This window comes from Toxoplasma gondii, chromosome Ia (genome assembly GCF_000006565.2).
Source record: "Toxoplasma gondii ME49 chromosome Ia, whole genome shotgun sequence".
In the NCBI taxonomy this organism is placed as follows: Eukaryota; Apicomplexa; class Conoidasida; order Eucoccidiorida; family Sarcocystidae; genus Toxoplasma; species Toxoplasma gondii.
This window is the reverse complement of record NC_031467.1, coordinates 1703896-1718472: the sequence shown is the minus strand read 5'-3', so window position 1 is coordinate 1718472 and position 14577 is coordinate 1703896. Positions and strand designations below refer to the sequence as shown.

Genomic DNA, 14577 nt, shown 5'->3' with positions numbered 1-14577 from the left:
ATATGACACTTTTCTTCGTCTTTCGCTCGCTACCTGACACGACGTGATTCAAATCGAGAACAACGGCCGACGAATAGAATCCTTGACAAATACCGACGGACCCTTTGCACGAGAGTGACAGATTACACTTCCTTTCAATCTACATCCGGCACCAGTAGCCCCACGTTCTCCTATTTCTTTCTGGTCTGTAGTTTCAGATTATGTAGAGGAACATCTTTGGTGGTCGCCTGCTGTCTCAAAGTACTATCTTAATGGAAAAGCTTGGCACGGTTCCAGCATTCAACAGAACTCTTCGACAGCGTTTTTTCAGATTGGCCATGTGCGTAGGTGACAGAATGTGGTTTTACGGATTGCAGTGTCAAGTGGAAGAAAGATTACTGGCATAGGGGAGTCCTACGGTACTCCTGTGTATAGGCTTAAGCCCTTGCCTTATGACAAACACAACGGCACGAGTTGAGCTTAGGGGTGCAGCATAGGTGTCTGCTTCCTGTAGCGCCTCAGGGGGCACTAGTCTGAGTTGTGCCCAAGTTTTCGTCAATGGTGGGGATGTGGTAGCGCACAGTAACAATGTTTCAAAGACGTCGAAGACATGAAATAAAAAGTGAGCTGGAAGGCCAGTTCAAGACTTGGAAACGACAGAAGCCGTGCCGCACAAGCGGCATCGAATTATGTACGTGTATGTGTCTATATAAAACACTGGAGTCGCACTCGCCGTAGATGAAACCTTCTGACAGCCTCTCTCTCTCGCGCCGACTCGGTGCTTACGAATATGTGTGCCAGCATGCGTAGATATACCTATACTTTACAGAATTGTACACAAGATCTCGTCGACCGTGTATAGGTTTTCCATTGCTTCTCTACGACTGTCTCAGTAGTGCATGCTACTTGGGTGCTGAGCATATTAGTTACGGACAAGAGCTAAGAAGGAACGACGGCCGCAAAGTATGCAGTCCCGAAGCGGAGCGAGCGCCAGACGGTCCATGGTGTGTCGGCGCATGCGCCCCGCATGCAAGAAAAGACCAAATCGAAGGCATAGTCCGCCGATGTGGTAGGAAAACGAATGGAAAATGGAGCGGCCTGTCTGGGACATTGCTTTTATGACTCCAGTGTGTTCGTTGGTGACGAAAGAATGATCTTAAAAGCGGAACAATGAGGCTGACTGTTTGAGTCGCAGTCACTCCATCACGCGCCATCGACCGCAAGCCGCGCGCCAATTCCATAGCAGCAGATGCACGGTCACTTGGCGTTTTCTCTTTTCTACCCTGGAAGCTTCAGCCCCGATATTCCTTTCTTTTTCCACCATTCATCTCCTGTTTTGCGGAGGCCTTCCTTCGCCAAATATCGGCGTTCCCTCTGTCGGAAACCAGCGGAGGCGTGCATGCAGCCGATCTCTGCAACTGCGAGGTGCATGCGCTGTGTCTCCGAATTCGCAATCTTTCTGCTGGATCCTCACGATTTCCAAAGACCAGGCCGCAACTCGTCTCCAGTGGGTTTGTCGAGCTGGGTAGCACACGTTCCTCGCTCCTTTGATTTCTCCTCTGGCTGCTGCCCCAGACGAGTCCCTCTCGCGTCTCGTGCTCCTTTTTTTCCTGTTCCCGAGGGCCTCCGGTCCTGGCCTTCGCGTCCGTCCTTCCGGGTCTCGGCGTCCTCTTCTCGTTTTCCTTGGGTGTCGACCTCCTGAGTTTTCGTTCGCTTTTTTCGCTCGCAGTGCGAGATGGCGACTCCGTGCCTCGGTCGCTCGTCGCGCCTGCACGGTTACCGTCTCGCTCTCCGGTCTCTGCCTCTGCCTCTCCGTCACTTGGGTGCTTCGCATCTTCAGAATAGGTCTTCTCGTTGCTTCGCAGGAACTCCAACAACTCCACATTTTCCTCCACCCTCCTCAGCGAAGGCGAAGCCAGGCGAAACGGAGAAAATCCGTTCGCTGAGAGGCAGAGGATCCTCGCGCTTGGAGACTGCTAGCCACACGCCTGTGCGACGGGATGAAGAGGAGGAAAAGAATGTCAAGTTGAGGCAGTTCGTTTCTTCGGTTTTCGATGTGGGCGAGAGACTCCCTCGACCTCCTCTCGCTTTCCAGAGAACGGAGATGTGCGAAAACAAGGTTTTCGGACGACCCGTCGTTGGAGGAGGTCCCGGGAGTTATCGCATGCAGAAGCGATCGGTTGTCTCTCTCATGCAGATGTTGGCGCGAAAGAAAAAGAAAAAAGGCGTTGCTCAGCCTCGAAAGAAAGTTCAGTACATCTCCACTCCCGATCCTCTCGCTCAGCCCATCAAATCGAGGGACAGGCGAGACTTCCTGCATGCTTCATCTTCTGCTTCTTCTCTGTCATCTGCTGTTTCCCCCCACGAAGAACCTGGAGACCCATTCATTCTTAATGACATCCACGAGCGCGAGTTTGCCTTCCGAGAAGACATGCGTTCTTCGCCGAACTCTCTCACTTCCCCTGGTGTTACTCAGGTCGATAAATTCTTCCCTGGGGTAGACATAAGAAGGACAGTTGTCCCTGCGCGACACAGAGACGCCGTTGACAGAGAAGGAGCCTTTAATGAAGACGCAGAAAAACGAGGAAGATACGCAGAGACAGGAGTCATAGAGTCGACCTCGACGACGGCACACAGGCAGCTCAGGCAACTCGCTCAAATGCGGAGTGTCAAACACCTAGGTAACAAATTGTTAGATTGTCCGTATCTCATACGTGCATTGTTTTCTAATTTTTATTGCCGTGGGTCGTCCAGATTTTCTGCTTCTCAGCAAGGTGTACAAGTGCGAGTGCAATGCGCTGATGCGTTTTCTCTAGCACGGGAACTGGAAAAGATAGTCCTCCATTTCTGAAACGCGAATTGACTTGTGAGCTCAGTTCGCCCCCTGTCGGCTATGTTGCTCTTCACAATCCATTCACTGTCTTCAGTTAGCTTTCGTCGCCTCTGCGATGCTCCCAACTCCCTTCCTTCGAGGCTTCGTTTTCTTCCTTTTCTCCGTCTCTTCTCTGGCGTTCTTCAGCTTCTTACCTTCTTCAGTTCTCTCAGACCGTTCCGGCTGCGAACAGTGCAGAGGCGTACGTACAAGTCCTCAGCCGTATCGAGAGAGGTAAGGCTCGTCTTGGTGTTGCTTCGAAGTAGCAGTCTGCGTCTGCCCGGTTTTCGCCTCTCTCTTTTTCGAGGCCTTTGTCGCACGGCTCTCTCAAGGCCTTCTTCTTGGAGAGGAAGGCGCGTTTCTCTTTCTTTGGGTGTGCATGCGTCTTGGCGCTCTCTGTGCTCAGCCGACGCATGCATGCGTCGTAGGTCTTGTTCCGCTCCTGGATACCTGTTCGTCTCTGTGTTTTCGAAACCGTTTCCTTCCGGTGTTCCACCCTCTTTTTCGTCCATTGCAGTGCACGAAGGAGAGCAGTACACACGGTTAAAGACGTGAAGCAGTTCCATCAAGCCACAGGTTCCCTGTAAGAAAATGAATCCGGTTGAGTGTGATAGACATTTTGATTGTGTCAATCAGTTCCGCCCAGAGTAGGACCCATATAGTTCTAACGCAGACCACTGAGACTGCCATCACGGCTACTCCCCATCAGTCAGATTCGTGCATACAACTGCATGCAAGTTCAAGACCCGCAGATCCGTGACATGTGTAGTCTTACTTCAACCGAAGGAGGTCACACAGGTTTTCAACAAAGCGAAAACAACATGAGAGTCTCCTGGCAGTCTCAGTGGTTTGCGTTAGAACTAGGACATGGGTCCTACTCTGGGCGGAACTGATGGACAAAGGTCTTGTAAGAGTTTGAATTCCTGAACCGTCTAAACATGATTGGTATACTTATCGTTCAGTGGTATACGAAAACGTTCCATGTTTTACCTTGAATGGTACAGATTTCCGTACATATTTGAACAGGGCATGTACGCGGTCTTGGGATTCTTCGTTTCTTTACCTCGTTGCAGATGCAGGCCTCATGGACTGCGAAGCAATTCGCCGAGCAGCAACGGCGATCGCGAACTTTCGCAGGGGCCGAAACTCGCCGCTTGCATCGAAAACACCAAGGCGCCTTCGCCCGTACGACGGCCAGAGAGGACGCTCGTCGCCACGAGAAACGATGAAGACACGAAAGGAACAAGAAGCTGCGGAGTTGCGCGGCCTGCTGACGGGCGGCCAGAGACAGGCCGGTATCTTTGCAGGCGATTTGGAGCCTGAAGTAGAGACCAACGAGGCGGTTCGAGTTGCCGAAGACCGCACAGTTGAGGCTCTCATGAAGCAGGCTGGCGAGCAGGTGAGCCCAGGATCAGGCGCGGAGAGACTCCCAACTGGCGAGCAAAAGGAACGAGATTGCAACGGTTGACGCTGTACGCAAGGAAATACTATCGCGGTTTTTCGAATTCGCTTGTTTTGTGACTTTGGCTTGTGGCTTCCCGCCTCAGCTTCTCGATACGACTCCCCTTCGCACTGCCTGTCGCCTCCTCGCTCTCTTCGCCGTCTACTTCCGCCTTTTCTACCTGCCGTTCTACGCCAGCTTCTCTCTCAAGTTCTGTCAGCAACACCTGCGCGCGTCTGGCCAGGAACTGGCAGATGTCGCTCACGCGTTCGCCTTGCTCTACCTTAAAGACGGGCGCCTTTTTGGTCAGGACGTCGAAAAGTGGAAACCTGAACCAATTCACAGAACGCATTTCCACTTACAGAGACAGAGACAGGAGGGACAGGCACGCAGACGGGAGCAAGCCTTCACTGGAAAACCGGATATACCTGTACATATGCATGTGCACTGGCTGGTCGCAGTGACTGATATTTTGCATTCTCCATGTAGGCGCTGACAGATCTGCGCATGCAAGCATGCATTACCGAAGAACTTGACGAGTCGGGTGGTCACATATGTCCATGTGCATGACTGCACGCAGACTGAGAGGGTTGTACCCACACCAACGAGACGAGAAACTGGGGTAACATAGCTGCGCATATACATATATATATATATATATATATATATGTATACATATACATAGATATATATATGTATATATATATATATATATATATATATGTATACATATACATAGATATATATATGTATATATATATATATATATGTACATGTATATCGACATGTACGCGTTGACGGAGGGCGATTCCTAACTGGACACTATGCTTCTGAGACAGAGTCGATGCTGCTGGTTTTAAAGACATATAAAAGCTTTTGTGTTTCGTTATCCATCTGTCTCAGAAAGCGTGGCGACTGCCTCGGCTTCAATCCTCTCCACGTTTTCGCACACGCACCTCAGTCGACTGCTGCTCTCCTTCGCTCTTGTCGGACTCTCGTGCGAGTCTCTGTTCCTTGACGCAGCGCCCCATATCGCCCGCATGAGAGCGCGTAAGTGCATGCAGTTCAAGGGAGATGTCACCCGAGGCATGCTTCAAAGGCAGGCCAACCACCGAGCGGGTATCTCCATGCGAAGTCCACGTCTGCATGTATGCAGAGGCGTCACCGGATACTCCCTTCCCCATGCACGGTGTCTGTGCCTGCTTGTAGACCCGCATACTTATTCCCCCGTAGCACTGTACGTATGTGCGTGTATATCTCGTGCAATACATGTATGTATATACGTATTCCTGTGCACCTTCAGGTATATATATATATATTATACAGATACATATGTTTGCATAAACGTATGTGTATATGCCTGCATTGTATCTTCGTATATATATATATATATATAAATTTACCTAGACATGTGGGGTCATAGACCAAAATTGTCCTTCGACTTTTTTTCAGACTGTTGGGTCTTCCCCTTGCTCTGTGTGCATCGTGTTTTGCCTCCGTCCAGAAGAGAGACGAAGCCTTCTTGTTTCTTCTTTCTTCAGGCTTCTCTCCCGAAGAAGTGGGTCACCTCGCGTTTGCTCATGCCAGGTTTCGCCTGTGCACACCGCAGCTTCAAAGTCTCTTGAATGACCGTGTGCCGGACATTCTTCCCTACCTCTCTTCTCCCCAATTGGGTGAGCTGGTGATTTCTATGAGACAGCTAAGAGTTCCTCTTTCTCTGGATGCCCAGGTAAGAAAAACCCCCATCAGGCGAGCCTCTATTGCCTGGGAAGCCTCATCAACCACGCCTTCCACCCGAGTCCCAGTACATGCAATAGTCGCATATATATATATATATATATATACATACGTATATATATATATATACGTCTATAGATGCTGGGTTTGTAGATCTGTACGTATACGTGCATGTATTCATCATAGATACGCTAACACGCTGACCGTCGTGGCCAGAGTGTTTGTCATTGCTATCGACGGCACATTGTATGCCCTTTTCCTTTTTCTTACCGATTTTAAGTGTGAGCGTTTTTCGTGCGAAGGGCGTCGATTTCGCTTTGGACTCCCGCCGGAGCGAGTGGGTGGAGGGGACTGGAACAGAACGTCGCAGCGGCTGGCGTATCTCTTTCCTTGTGTCTTTACTCGTCTTCCGCGATTTTTCCCCTCCGTATTTTCAGGCGCAACTGGCGGAGCGCATCGATCTGTCTGTGCTCGACTGGGAGCTCCTTGGCGCTTTTCTCTCAGCCGCCTCGCTGCTCCAGGCCCTGCCAATCTCGTTCTGGCAGGAGGCAGCGACTGAGTGCCTCTCGAGGCTTCTGCCTCCTCTGACATCGATGGAAATGTTAGCGGCCACAGAGTGGAGAACGGAAAGAGATGCTACGCTGGGTAGTTGCGAATACAACGCATGCGAGACCTCTCATTTCCCGAAAGAGAAAGAATTCGAGAGCGCCTCACAACAGATGGAGGTGTCTTGCGAGCCCGTCACTTCTTGGCTGTCGCCCTCGATGAAGCCCCTTTCTGCAGCGTTGTCATCTCCGGTCGTATCCTCAGCTTCTTCTCAATCTGCTCAGAAGGACTTCGCGCTGCCTCCTGATTTCCCGATTTTGCCGCTTCCAGCCACCTCGGCACTGGTGGATTGCTTCCTCTCCTTCTCGGCTCTCTTCGCTGGCTCTCTCGCTGGCTCGGCGGGTGTTCCACACGACCTCTGCACCCCTCTCCCTAGCGTTCTCGCTGCTCTCGCGCATTGTCTGTGTTCCTCGCCTTCGCTTTCCTCAACTTCTGAAGAAGACCGGAACGGAGGCAGTCGGACAGGACCGACTCGAAAGGAACTGATCGACACCCTTCTCCCCGCAGACGTTGCGAGGCTGTACCGGGCCTTGCGAGGAGGTGTGAGGTCGCACTGGGATGTCGAGCAGAGACAGTGGAAGGAAGCAAAGGAAGGCCCCGAACATGCGAATGCTTCTCCTCAATCTATGCGTTCTTTTGACCCTTTCTCGGGCAACGGATTACCACGACGGCGAGTGGACGGTGGCAAGGAATGCACAGAAGAGACACAACTGAGAGGAGGACCTGACGGCACGGCCAGCTCTCTCCTCGCTCCCCAGCGCATGCCGAAGAGCGACGGAGGGGATGTGCTAGCGGAGGCGCCAGGCGCAGGGGACAGGCACCATGTGGACGGCGAGTCTCGTCAACGCGACGTCGCCGCTGATGGGGAGGAAGAAGCTGCGTGGATGGAGACGCAAGTAAACAGTTTGCGCTACTTTCGCAAATCAGGTTTTAGCCGGGGAGTTACGCAGCTCAACTATGAGGGCCGAAGCCCGCCAAGCCGTGATGAAGTCAGCGAACAAGCGAGTAGTGACAGGGAATTGGGAAGCGTTTTCGAATTTGAGAGGGATGGCGAAACCGAGATAAGCCGTGACCCAAGTCCCCTCTGGACGGACACTGTTGTCGCCCGCGCCCTGCATGCTTTCTCGAATCAGCGTCTCGATTTCAATGTGAGAGCCGAAGCGGAGGGTGAGGCAGAAGCGAGTGAAGGCAGCCAGGTGGTTCCGCTGTCCAGAGCTCTGAGCGAAGTCGCTGATGCGCTCACATCAGGGGAGGGACAGGATGCGGCGATTCTGAGGCTGGAGATGGGTCTTTTACGACGCTTTCTGTCACTGGAGCCTGGCGCCTTCAGTCTCTCTCAGCTGCTCGCGGTCACATATTCACTGGTAGGTCCGGTTTCCTCGAGGATAAGCTGTTCTTGGCGTGACTCCTTTTCAGGAACGATTGGTCTCGCATTTTGCTAGGCTGTCCAGCGTCGAATGAGTCGCAAAGTCTCTGACTTACTGTCGAATCGCATGAGCCACTCTTCTCACTGGTACAGACTAGGGAGACTTCGATGTCTTGAGTCAGCTGTGAGGTGCCTTCTCCTGGTGGAGATCGCTTCATATTCTCCCTGCTTATTCTTTGCTTCCTCCTTCCCTTCACACACTTGCTCTGCGGGGTGAGGTCGCAAATGTCTCTTCCGTTTGACTGTCGTAGCTGTTTCATGCGCCGTTTTTGGAGAGCCAGTGTGGCCGCTGCCAGCTGACTCGGCTCCGGTGGGGTCCGATTCGAGAGGTAGCTGTCTCCTGGTTGTTACAGTGGAAAATATGATTCTGCTAACAAACGGTTTTATGAGGCGAGAAGGTGTGAAGTGCGCAGGTGACAATACATCCAATTGTCGATTGCTTCTCTTCGGTCTTCTAATCGCTTTCGTTCTACTTCTGCTCTGCGCCTGAACACACGCTCGATCGAGCCTGCCCAGTCCTCGTTCGTATTTATTGAAGATCTGGAGTTCATACACTATCTTTGTCTTTGTCTCGCAGCCCCATTTCTGCGTGAACGTTTCTGTGCACCCCTCATGCCTTCAGATCGCTCTGTATCCCCCGCCTGCTCGACCTGTCGCGTCTACAGGGTCGCTTGTGTCTCTTCAGTCGCTGTCTGACGGCGTCAACTCATTTCCTTCTTCTATTTCTGCGAGGCGAACGAAGCTTCAGAGTTCTCGGACTGAACGCGAAGGAGCAGGGAACGATCCGCCGTCGAAACTGCCCGCTCGTTCTCCTCTTCCTCGTGATGCCCCCGGCGCCTTTCTGGAAGTCGCTTGTCGGCGAGTCGCGAATGCACTGTGTACTGTGCAGAAGAAGGAAGGCACGCGCGACGACGAGGCTTGTCCGCCCATTCAGCACCTGCTGTATCTCCAGCAGTTCGTACGTATCGTGCAATGGAGGCGCATATCTACGCGAGTGTCTGTTTTTAAGTGACTGTTGACCCAGAGAGGTCCCCCGTAGTTGCGAGCTCCTCTACCTGTGCGTCGCTCTCTCGGGAAAAGCGAAAAACGATTCTGCATGTTCGTGTGTTCGAAGATGCCGTGAAAGCAGAAGTGATGTAAATACTTGTATAACCTCTCTGTCATGACAGGAAGTATTTAAGGAGCGGGCCGCGAGAGATCCAAGAACTCTCTTGCCACTTGCCCTATACAGACAGCTGACTCGAAAACACAAGATATTTTCTTGTAAGACAGAGGCTTCCGTGGAATCCGGAGGGTCGCTGGCTTTTTAAAGATGGAACCAACTCTCTTTCGTGTGTTGCGCTTCTTTCGATTTGCTTTTCCAAGGTTGTCAGAACCTTCACAGCCGTTCACTACCCTGGAGTGCCCCTTTGGCCTCTACCTTTCCAAGCTGCCTCTGCGGAGGCTGTCGCTGAGAATTCTCTCCAGATGCGGAGGTCGCAACCAGGAGGTCCACGGCGACTCGGTTTCTCCTTCGCTTCGCCGCTCGCAATCAGTGAAGTCGAGAGTATCCTCGAAGAAGAAGGAATTGAATTTTGTGTAAGGCGAACTCGGAACGGGTTAATCGTATGGGAGCAACTGTGATGTCTTCCACGGTGCGTTCTAGTTTTTTTCCGGCAAATCAGGAGGACAGTTTTCCTTTTTTTGGATTTCTTTCGTTTTCAATAACCACTACATCTAGTTGACAGATGGATCGCAGTTGTGAGCAGCATTTAGCATCTTCTCCCTAAAAGTTGTATCTAGACCGTTTACTTGCATCCTATCTTTGTGCATACGAACTATTTCCGGATTCCATGGTTTTTCCTGCCAAATTCACGGGGGCCCTTTGCATTTGAACCATACTAAGAGTTTATCAATATTAGATGTGTTGCGTGTGCAGCCCTACATTCGCTCTGACCTTCGGGTGTCATGTTTCCTTTCTGCGGAGTGGTGCTCATTTGCTGTGGAGTTGCGCTTCTGTCCCTCGTTAGGCGAACTTCAGTGAGGGGCCGTTCACGTGCCTCGGTGTCGAGACTTCAAGACCCATTGCCTATCTCTTCCTCGCCCCCGAGTGCTACCAGCCACCGGCTCTCAGTGCGTCAAGCCGGCGAGAGGTCGTGAGACGAGTCTGGAGCGTGGAAGAAAAACTCAAAGGTCAGGAGGAGTCTGGTGAACTCGCTGCCTCTTACCGACATTTACACACGTCGATGGACACAAAGCGTGATACAACAGACTCCAGTCACCAGTTGGAGGCGGAAAACCGAAACTCCTGTCAGGAGACAGAAAATGGACACCTCGTGGATGAGAGGAATTTGTACTCAACTGCGATTCGTTCTGCTGATGGCCTCCTCGAGCTAAAAAGTGAAACAGGGGCTGCACTCAGATGTTTCCAGCAAAGAGGCTGGCAGCTGGTGTGCCTCCCGTTCTTCGTTTGGCGCCTTCTCGCAACACGAGAAGCGAAACGCAGTTTCCTACGGCAACAGCGTGAACTTTGTCTCGCTGTCGATCGCGCACCACATGCTGCGAGTCGTAACTAAAGTCGTGTACTGCTGAGTACGTAGTACACTGCGGAGAACCGTGCATTTTCAATTATATATATATATATATATATATATGTACGCGTAGGAATGTAGATGCACACGATTTGTTTCTACAAACATTCGCGCCAAGACCTGCGTAAAACCTGGAAATGAGAATTGCGTTGTCGGCATTTTCCCGGTCGATTCCTGCGTGGGCAGGAGTGTGCCGTCGATTTTCAACCTTGTTTCAAGGACGCTTGCATCTTCTGTAGTCATGTACTGCGTCTTCTTCGCTTTCCATATTCAAGGGGAGCGAGTGGTGGGGGAGGGAGGGGCGCTTCTGTAGTACTTAGCAAGCGGTGGTGTCGAAAGAGACAACTGCACTTGTGTGTGTTTTTGCCGAGCTTGCTGTAAGGAATTCCGTCGGCACACCTGCTGGACAGGCGGTCCAGCTTATCTGAAAGCTAATCAATATTAATTTTGATGTGGAGGCACTTTTTCCCTTACAACACAGCTGGGTACGTGTGGAAGGGGAATGTCTAACGGCGCCGTGTGTCTGAAATAAATAGCACAGTCAGGTTAACTTAATTAGGGGTCGGTGTGCTCTGATGTCTTGACTGGAACTTTCCCATGCGACGCACAAGCATACACGGTCTACTCCTACGATAACTGGAGATCAGAGCCCGCTCGTTCAGCTATATGCGGTATCGGCCTGCCTCGGTTTTGCACGCGTAGAGAGGCTGAAGCCTCCTCGCTGGCTCGCTGCACTCTGATGGACGCGACGAATGATATGGGCTACAGTCGAGGTTCTAGCACCTGAATCTCGAAATCCTGAGGTCCAACAACCGCACATGTATCCGCAACTGTGCACTGTCACGTGCCTGAGAACGCTCGAAACAGCTGCCAGGTGACCAGGAATCCTCACTAGCGACACATGTCCACGAGTGCCTCACGATTGGAGACACAAACTGGCATCTCCGTTGTGACGAAGCCCTTTCGGACAAGACCCCCCTGGTGCATCCAGGCGTCGACACTCTTTCGCGGCGCCGATACGACACATGTTATCTCAGAAATAACCACAACTGTTTCCGGAGTGTCATAACAAGATTCGTTCTTTCCTTTCATCACATATTGGGTTTAGGAATTTGATATCCTCTCTTGGCAGGCACCGAGATCTGCTTCTGGGGGCATATCTCTTTGCGAACAAGGGATACGGATGTACCAATCGGCAAACAATGACTCCAAAAAGGTACAGAGTGACGCTTCGCGGTTGTTGCTGCGCACGTCACTGAACACGCCGGTTTCCACTCTATTCCGTTTCTCGTCTATTAATGGTGGCGCAGGATCGTATGAGTTCGTCCTCTACCTTGGGAAAGAAGAAGTGAAAGCCTGTGCGTTTTCACCGTTTCCCCCAAAATGAATACTCCTCAGTACGACGCAAGCGACAGTAGCGATAGCATAACGTTTCTAGTAGGAATTCCGCACATGAAGTCGCGTGCACCAACAATCTTGTCCCCCCCTGAGAATGCTCCACGACATTCAGAGTTAACTTTCGTGCTCACACTTCCCGCTGCAGCCGAGCGGTGTGCATCCATAGTGTCGGAGTTTCCTCTTGCATAAGCACGCTGTCAGTTAAATCCGCCAACGACAGAATGGCAAACGCTACTAGGGAAGTGTAATGATACGTTTCTGAAGAGCTGCTCATTCTAGGTTGTGTGCCACAGCTATGCAACACGGAGACAGGCCCACCGATTTGTCGAGCCCGAATCGATTTCTGTCTGAAATAGGATGAGTGTGTGTCGATATCCGGACAGAGAGAAAATGGTGTGGTGGTGCGACAGTGTCATCCAAGTCTTCTACAAGTGCCTTCCACCGGACTGCCTCTGAGACCAGCTGTGAATAAGGGGCATGGTGAGGGGAGACAGACCTGAATCGTCGTGAACGGCTTGGCGGGTCCGCAAGCGACAAGACACGAAGGTGCCCCCGCTCTTGCGCCCGTTTATTTGCCCGTTACATTCTTTGCCCAGATCCTCAACACTCGATGCCTTTTTTTACGCAGTGTTTGTCCGACGGCAAATTTGTTCTAACTTCTGAACTATCGTTTTGGCCTGAGCGGGCAATCGAAGCGGTATCAGTGCTTTTTACAACGCCTCAACGAATCTACCGATCGGTTTGCTGCACGTCATGATGGGGCTTACGGACGGCAAGTGCACCACTTTTTCCAGCAGTCGCCGTATTTCAAGGTTTGGATTCAGTTGTAGAGCGTCTCTGGTTTGCCTCATGTTGTTTCTTTGCGTTGCTGCAGTCGACGATGCAGGCATGTACCGACATGGATCCTTCCTTGTTCTCGGGGTATGGGCAGGAGCCGGGCTGCCCGCTGGGTTGGCTACCCGCGAAACTGGACACAGTATTTATCACGGGGAGGATGATAATGTCACTGTTTGCACGTGCGTAGAGATCATGGGTGAAAATAGGCAGCGTGCTGGATAATCTGAAGAAGCACCTGTCGTATCTATCAAAACGGCCGATCTGGTATTTTCTGGACAAACGAACAAGTTGACACTCATTTGCGAGGGGGCGCATGTTCCGGACAGCAGTAAGAATGGAACAGACAAAGTGTGTCATCGTGGTGCAGATATTGATAAATGCACAGAAGGCGCTTCGATACCCGAACGTGTCAATTAGCATCCAGCAGCTGCTTACCGGAGAAAAGCCTGAATCAGTTTAATGGCTCTCAAACCCAGACCACGATAACACCAAGTCATATTCCCTAACAATTCCTGGTAACATTCTTCTTCTCACCGACAAGGCCTTCTCCGTCGGATGCTTGAACAAGGACAGCACTTCGAAAGCGGCATGTAAAGTGATAGTTACTCTGGACATGGTGTCACAGACAATCAGAAACACCATCGTATGTGCTAACGGAGCTAACAGCAACGCCTGTCGACAGCAAGTGACCCTGTCGCCCACACAAAACAGCCTGATTCTCATTTGTGGCAAGGACAGCGCCACCCTGCCTACAAAATACCAAAAGAACTTCTGTCCCACAGGCACAGAGGCTGAAGCATCTTGTGCAGAGACCTATCAAAGCATCATTCCGCAGTATGAAGAGAGCTGGTGGACGGAGTCGACGTCAGCAAGGGGCACGTACAAGTTGGAGATTCCTACAGACAAGTTCCTTGAGGAGGGACAGAAGATCGTCATCGGATCCAAAGACTTACAGTCTCCTGGACAAACTCATCGGGATGCAGGGGACGCGGCCTCCGGGAAAAGCATCTGCATTGTGGACGTGACAATCCCGGCCAACACAAGTGGAACTCCAGATGTGATCATCCCTTCTCCACTGCGCATGACAGTTTCTGCTGTTGTGGTTTTGGGTGTCGCCTTTCTCTTCCTGAATTAGGAAGTTAGGCCTCAGGGCAAACCTGTATCCGGGTTTGAGAGTGAAGGACGACACACAGACGCTGCACGACCCGGACTGAATGTCCTTTTGCGTCACTTCAAGAGAAGCACATCATCTCAGATGCTGTTCCACCACAAGGCGACTCGTGTCGATTGGTCTCCAGCGATTAGAATTTTGCGTCTGTTTGTGTCTCCGTCTGACACATCCGCTGGCTCGTCGAGTTTCGCCTGCGACTGTCCTAGATTTTCTCCCGATGGCTATGCTTCGGCGCGTCACCGAACTAATTCTCTTTTGGTCGTGGAACCTGGTAGAAAACTGTTAAATTCTCTGACGTCAGTTGGTCGTAACTCGGCTCTGATCTCTATCACTGTACGCAGATGGGGCTTCTCCTGGGCATCCTTTGCCTCCATGCTGTCTGAAAGCGTCGGATGCGTATCGGCAGATTTTGCCCTCTCTATTGTGTCGCTCACCTCAGTGTGACATTACAAACGGGTCTCCGGGCGCTAGGTTTCTATACATACTAACGAACGAATGCATATTGCTAGGCAGACGGGGAGCGTGGGTTACTGTTGCTGA

General features: G+C 51.5%; 2 protein-coding genes across 2 annotated transcripts; both read left to right on the top strand.

Moving 5' to 3' along the window:
- Positions 1-1118: 1118 nt before the first annotated feature.
- Positions 1119-11193, top strand: TGME49_295590 (hypothetical protein). The gene is made up of 10 exons (XM_018782278.1): positions 1119-2660; positions 2999-3085; positions 3925-4250; positions 4399-4597; positions 5196-5342; positions 5834-6021; positions 6467-7999; positions 8684-9019; positions 9427-9639; positions 10071-11193. The coding sequence occupies exons 1-10, from the start codon at positions 1715-1717 to the stop codon at positions 10614-10616; spliced, it is 4521 nt and encodes a 1506-aa protein (XP_018638531.1). The 5' UTR covers positions 1119-1714; the 3' UTR covers positions 10617-11193.
- Positions 11194-12851: 1658 nt separating this feature from the next.
- SRS10 (SAG-related sequence SRS10) lies at positions 12852-14108 on the top strand. Its single transcript, XM_002371458.2, has one exon. The coding sequence runs from the start codon at positions 13480-13482 to the stop codon at positions 13999-14001; it is 522 nt and encodes a 173-aa protein (XP_002371499.1). The 5' UTR covers positions 12852-13479; the 3' UTR covers positions 14002-14108.
- Positions 14109-14577: the final 469 nt, after the last annotated feature.